Here is a 6,718-nt window from a genome sequence, read left to right as displayed (position 1 = left end):
TTTGATAGTCTATAATAACAAAGGCTCAATAATAGGGTCCAGGGCCCGGGGCCCAGGACTCACTAGCAAAAGCCTAGGAAGTACTCAGTTTTAACCTATAAGGGCCCAAGACACGTGACAACATCACCACCGTCCGGGTACCCGGGATCCAGAACGTTCCTAAGGTCCGGATCTGGTAGTACTCTGACGCATCTCAGGCGTCCAAATGCCCTACAATTCAAAAGACAAACCTACGGTTTATATTAAAAGGTACAAATCTCTAAATCCTAGTAGCTGACATATAAAAGATAGGACAGAAGGAATGTTACAGGTTACAATCTCAAATACCCTCTCTCCCACATATACTTACATACACACACGTACACACCATAAATATACTTGCATAATTCCCGTTTTGCCCCTCTTCTCCTTAAAAACCCCCTCTCATTCTCACGTCGAAGGTGCCACGGGGACACCACCCCCTCCGGTTCTGTTTTGTAGGTTCCCACCCTACAGCTACACCGCACGCCGCGGCCGTTTCCGTCTATAAGGAGCTTAAATCCGGGCCAGCAAGAAGAACGTCCCGGGGTGATCACCCTTCTCCCAGATCATCCCTGGATCCAAGCAGTAAAACAATATAGGCTGGTTACACATTTTAATATATGATCTTAGTCATATCATTAAGTAATAATTGATTAAATAATAAATTTATAAAAATAATATTTCTTTCCGTTTCTTTCCAATATAATGAAGATAGTCTATCGATAAAATAGTATATTTATTAAAATAATATATTTTTTTAGTACCAAAATTATTATTTTAAAAAAATTTAACTGTAATATATTTGTTAGTATTGTGATAAGTCGTCTTTTCTCGTAAACCAATACTAAAATGTTTATTTAAAACGAGTAGAACTTGAGTCCATTTGAAGTATTTGACAATATTCATATAATATGATTAAATTTTTGCTTGTATTTGTTTTTGCTAAAAAAAAACGAACGTATTTATTAAAATAACCTCCTAACTCTCATATATCATAAAAATACCCCCTTGACACCGGTAACTTTGTGAAGGAAACTCTTAACTGGATGGCTATAAAGTTCCATAGTATTTGTTCCGACTAAATTTATAATATACCAAAACCGCCTGATAGCATCCAAATTGTGTATAAATAGAGCACCAAGTCTCCCCTTCCAACTCACTCTCATTTCTTTCTATTGTTTTCCAATCATTTTCATAGTAAGAGACTTGTGTGTGAGCTACTTTCCTATATACATATAATCTACAAACACATAATGATTGATATGGGGTTGGGTTTGGTGTCTTATGTAGCTATTTTCTGTGTTGTTTTGGTACTTCTCCGGCGGGCTAATGGGTGGTTTTACGATTACAAAGTGGGTGAGAAACGCTATCAACTTCCACCCGGTGACATGGGTTGGCCGTTCATCGGGAACATGTGGTCATTTCTCATAGCTTTCAAGTCCGGCAATCCTGATTCCTTTGTTTCTAGCTTTATTCACAGGTCAGCCATGTTCTTCTTCTTCTTTTTTTATGTCTTTTAACAACTGTGTGTGTGTGTGTGTTTACAGGCTGATCACAATCAGCTGCACTTGTGTTTCCAAAACAAGCCTTATTTTATTACAAATATGGCCTTATATGGTCTTATGAGTAAATGCAGATTTACATGTCTATATACAGGGTAAATATGTGTTGCTGCATCAATTATTTCAAACAAGAAGAATTGTATTGAGATGATATAAGTCCTTATCATATGTGTACACATGATAGTCAATACTTGGACCCCACTTTGGGATCATATATATTGCTTAACATATTTGGTGCGTGCCATTTGTTGTATTCCCTGGTTCACTTGTGTTTTTCTTTAATATACAAATACTTGACAATCATTCCCTTTACCTTTACACAATGATACCCTTACCATTTAATTTTAAGGTAACACCTTTAACTGTGTTGTGGTAAAAAAAAGGTGCAGGTGTATGAATAGATTACAAAGATATAGATGATTGTAGAGAGTTTGATAATAATAAGAGAATGGAATTAAGAATAGAGTGGACGGACAGAAATGCAAAACAAAAGAGAACCTCAATCAAAGGATACATAACATACATACATGGGTCTACTTTTGGTTTGCTTTGCTTTTCATTCACGCCTATCTATTCATCCAACGCAACTCACCCTATTTGTACATACTATTTATTGACACATTTTTTACAAGATTTTAGAAAGCAAAGGGTTAAACTTTTGAGGCATAAATATTGGGTTTTTACCAACATGAACATCAAGATTGTGAAGAATTCACTTTGACCAACTACCTTTGATCAGATTTTTTTGATAAAATTTGGATCTCTGTACCAAATTCAATCTAATTCGGTACAAATTTGATTGATGCATCATTGTCTGCTCTTCTTATCTGGTGGGTTTTGTATGTATAGATGTTGATATTTTTAATGGGCAGCTTAGATTTTGGTTCCTGAGAAAAGGGGTGGGTTGGTATTGTGCTCTGTGTTTGAATTATTTGGATTGTTACAAATGCTTTGTTTTGCTGGGGAAGAACTGATGTGATTTCTTGAAATTTTGTTGATTTTTGTCATTGATTTTGTGTTTTGCTTAGCTGAAAGTTGTGGAGAAAGTTTGAGCTGATGATCGGAAAGTTTTGATCTTTATCTGTTTTAGTCCTAGCTGGTCAAGCAGATCATTTTTTTTGATTTTACGTTAGTAATGGTTTTGATCATGGTATTGTGCAAATTATGTTTTCGAAATTGAGTTCTGATAGTTTCGCCCTTAGATTGATGATTGATCACCATTGATATGAGGATCGAGTTTTTGAGACTTAAACGGTGCTTCAAATGACTTTGTACTACATTCCATTATTTTTTCTTGATGCATCACTATAATGTCGTCGTTCTATTTTTGCTTATACATCAAATGAATTCAATGTTTGATAAGTTGATAACCCTTGTCATTGTTTAAATGCGTTACTTGACCTCGTGTGCAATTTCTGAAATAGCTTGATTTGAGAAAAGCAAACTGTGAAACAATGTAACCAGTTTTGAGTGTAGTTATGGCTATAAATTATGTAGTAGTATTAGTCTTCCTGAGTAGGAACATTTCTTCAGCTAGTCAACAATACCATAAGTGAGCTTTTCTATTTTTGAGTTGTTGTTTGTGATAGTAAAATGATGCAGGGACTGCAAATTAGCTTCTTATACTCATGTTAACAGCTTACATGGAATTTGTTTGCTTTAGAAGAGTCTTAGCAATGAACCGAAGTGAATTTCTGTGGTCAAATGTGAAAATTTGTTAGTTAGAATCCCCCCCCCCACCTCTAATATGCCTCTTGCAGTTAATTTTGGGTTAGAACTGATTGTGCCTTTACTTCTGCTGTCTCCATAATTTCTATCACATTGGGCTGACATTTGTGCAATCATTTAGACAATGATACCCTTAGCATTTAATTTTAAGGTAACACCTTTAATTGTAGTCACCTGCTTACTGTGTTTACCGTAAGGTAGTATCTATAGTAATTTTTTGTTACTCAGATAATTGTAATTTTTTTACAAATGCAGATTCGGGAAAACTGGTATCTACAAGGTGTTTATGTTTGGGAACCCGAGTGTTATAGTTACAACACCTGAAACTTGTAAAAGAGTTTTAACAGACGATGACACATTTATGCCAGGATGGCCTGTTTCCACCGTGAAACTCATGGGTGAAAAATCATTTATTGGCATTTCTTACGAAGAACACAAACGACTACGACGATTAACAGCTGCACCTATTAATGGTTACGAGGCACTCACAATTTATATGCATTACATTGAAGATCTTGTTAAATCAGCTTTAGATAAGTGGTCCAAAATGGAGAAAATTGAGTTTTTGACAGAGGTCAGAAAGCTCACTTTTCGCATTGTCATGTACATTTTTTTGAGCTCTGAAAGTGAAGTCGTACTCGAGGCACTCGAAAGAGAGTATACTACTCTTAACTATGGAGTTAGAGCCATGGCGATAAATATCCCTGGATTTGCATACTATAGCGCACTTAAGGTATGTTTGGTTTTGTTTTTTTTGCGTATGTTTTTATATCACGCTTATGGTTCAATATTGCATTCGTGTCATTTAAAACAAAATTGTTGTACATTCCAGGCGCGAAAGAAACTTGTGGCTATTTTCCAATCTATATTGAACGAACGTAGATCACGATTAAAGATTTATTCAGCATCAATAAAGAAAGATATGATGGATGCTCTATTATTTGTTGAAGACGAAAATGGTAGGAAACTGAATGATGAAGAAATTATTGATGTACTCCTGATGTATTTGAATGCCGGTCATGAATCTTCTGGGCATATTATTATGTGGGCTACTGTCTATTTGCAAAAAAATCCTGAACTTTTTCAAAAAGCGAAGGTAATTATTTTTGTACATTTGAGATGGGGTGCGGGTGAGTGAATCTAATTATCCCTAATTGTGATGTTTGATGGGAATGTAGGCAGAGCAAGAGGCTATAGCGAAGAACAGACCTCCTAATGATAAGGGAATGACACTGAAAGAATATAGACAAATGGACTATCTTTCGAAGGTTATTTATTGTGTTAATATTTCTTTCTTAGCATGTAATTTAGTTTCTTCAATTGCAAAGTGTACTTGGTTGATAAACAACTCTGTGTTTGTTGGTCTTATATTATAGGTCATCGATGAAACACTTCGCCTAATAACATTCTCACTAACTGTTTTTCGAGTGGCAAAAAAAGATGTGAAAATAAATGGTATGTCATATATAATAAATACTTCAAAATACATCATAATTTGTCTTGTTATATGAAAATAATTGTGTGAACAAATTAAAATGTTTGGACAGGTTATTTGATTCCAAAAGGTTGGAAAGCTTTAGTATGGTTTAGGACTGTTCACCATGATTCAGAAATATATCCTGATCCTATGGAGTTCAATCCATCGCGATGGGATGTAAGTTTTTTGTTCTTTCTCTAAATCACATTTACGCACATATATACATATACTTGTATGTTTTGCTAATTCATATGCTTATATGTTAACTCTAAAGGAATTCACACCAAAAGCTGGAGCATTCATTCCTTTTGGAGCAGGAAGCAGACTTTGTCCTGGAAATGACCTTGCAAAGCTTGAAATATCAGTATTTCTCCATCATTTCCTTCTCAACTATGAGTAAGCAGTATAACTATATTTGCAAATGTTTATACCATACTTCTGATTAATATGGATAGTTTTTTTATTTGTGTTATCATGGAGTATATGACTAATTTATGTCTATTTTTCATTCTGGGTTCGCAGGCTTGAAAGAGATAATCCCGAATGTCCATTGATGTTCTTACCCCATTGCAGGCCTAAAGATAACTGCATAGGAAGAATCAAGAGATTTTCAAGTGAGATTTAAGAAGCCTTACATTTAAGGAAAAGAAGAGAAAGAGTTGGCATATTATCAAGTCTTATACACTTGATAATGGCTATCAGTAGTTCTTTTGATAATATGTACTAGTTGCTTATCTTAGTCTTCCTGATTTTTGTATTTGTTTCCTTTTCTATCTAGTTTGTCCAATATTTTGTTTATAGATCATAGTATGCTATGGTCTTGCTTTGTTTGTGTACTAGGAAAATTTTAATCTTGATTAATATAATGTTCAACCAAGATTATTTAGAAAAAAAAAGATGTTTAGCAAGATTATCCTAGTTGTTTATTCTATTGTCTGTTTGATGAATCTAAAGTTTGTACAGCTAGAATCAAAATAACATTTAGATAATTCTTAGATTGCTATGATGAATATCACATTAGTTCTAACATTTTTTTAAAAAAAATTTGTAAAGTTTATAGCATCACCCATGCAACTCCTTATTTTGTTCCCTAATATATAATAAAATACTGATTCATTAGAATATAGGGAGTCAAAATTTAATTTACTCTAATGGTACTTCTTATATTGGTTCCTATATTTTAAAAGTAATATTAAATTAGTATTATTAAAATTTGACGTGGAATGTAATACAAAATTTAATTGAATACATGTTACAAAGTCTTAATACAGGAAGTAATAAAGCACCTGATGCTAATCTCTTTGCAGCTTTCTTTCCATTGATGGATTGGAACCTGATGCTAATCTCTTTGCAGCTTTCTTTCCATTGGTCGTTCCATCCTATCATCGGTTTGCTAATGAATGAACTTTCAGCACTTGCAGAAGACTTTGGGCTATCTTTTGGAGATTATTGAGTTTTTTTTTCTGGATGGTAGCTGCAATTTCGGGCAATTACGCAATATGGTCCAACAATGTACCAGCTGGAATGATTTGTTTTTTTTCAGGTCTGCATACATACTCATAGCTCGCTGTTCCTGTACATGCAGCATACTCCCTCCGTTCCATTAATTATTATACGTTTACTATTTGCACGCATTTCGAGACTTTTATAAAATATAGTTCCGTAATATTTTTTTTTAATTTTTTTTTTTTGAATAAAAGTTTAAACATGAAACTTTTATTCAGAAAAAAAAAATTTCAAAAATTATTATGGAATTATGTTTTAAATGAGCATTGAAAAGCGTGCCGAAAAGTAATATATAGAAATCAGTGGGACAGAGGGAGTACAAGTTAGGCAGAAAAGTGAATGAATACTAACTAAATTTTATCAGAATGCTGAATGATAGAAGAAAATAATAATCAATAAATAAATAAAACTATCCGGCCTTACC

General features: G+C 33.8%; 1 protein-coding gene across 4 annotated transcripts; it reads left to right on the top strand.

Moving 5' to 3' along the window:
- Positions 1-1,074: 1,074 nt before the first annotated feature.
- On the top strand, positions 1,075-5,708 carry LOC141724333 (ent-kaurenoic acid oxidase 1-like). 4 transcript variants are annotated; one of them, XM_074526442.1, is made up of 9 exons: positions 2,030-2,413; positions 3,433-3,462; positions 3,567-4,044; positions 4,144-4,407; positions 4,490-4,579; positions 4,688-4,766; positions 4,859-4,965; positions 5,063-5,184; positions 5,311-5,708. In XM_074526442.1, exons 3-9 carry the CDS (start codon positions 3,598-3,600, stop codon positions 5,411-5,413), a joined length of 1,212 nt encoding a protein of 403 aa, XP_074382543.1. In that variant the 5' UTR covers positions 2,030-2,413; positions 3,433-3,462; positions 3,567-3,597; the 3' UTR covers positions 5,414-5,708. The 4 variants fall into 4 exon arrangements, with proteins under 4 accessions (XP_074382542.1, XP_074382545.1, XP_074382543.1 ...); XM_074526441.1 differs by lacking the exons at positions 2,030-2,413; positions 3,433-3,462 and adding an exon at positions 1,075-1,501; XM_074526444.1 differs by lacking the exon at positions 3,433-3,462 and having other exon boundaries at positions 2,029-2,370.
- Positions 5,709-6,718: the final 1,010 nt, after the last annotated feature.

Source organism: Apium graveolens, chromosome 5, assembly GCF_009905375.1.
Source record: "Apium graveolens cultivar Ventura chromosome 5, ASM990537v1, whole genome shotgun sequence".
NCBI classification, from domain to species: domain Eukaryota; kingdom Viridiplantae; phylum Streptophyta; class Magnoliopsida; order Apiales; family Apiaceae; genus Apium; species Apium graveolens.
The sequence above is the reverse complement of the archived record's forward strand: the minus strand, read 5'-3'. Positions and strand labels throughout refer to the sequence as shown.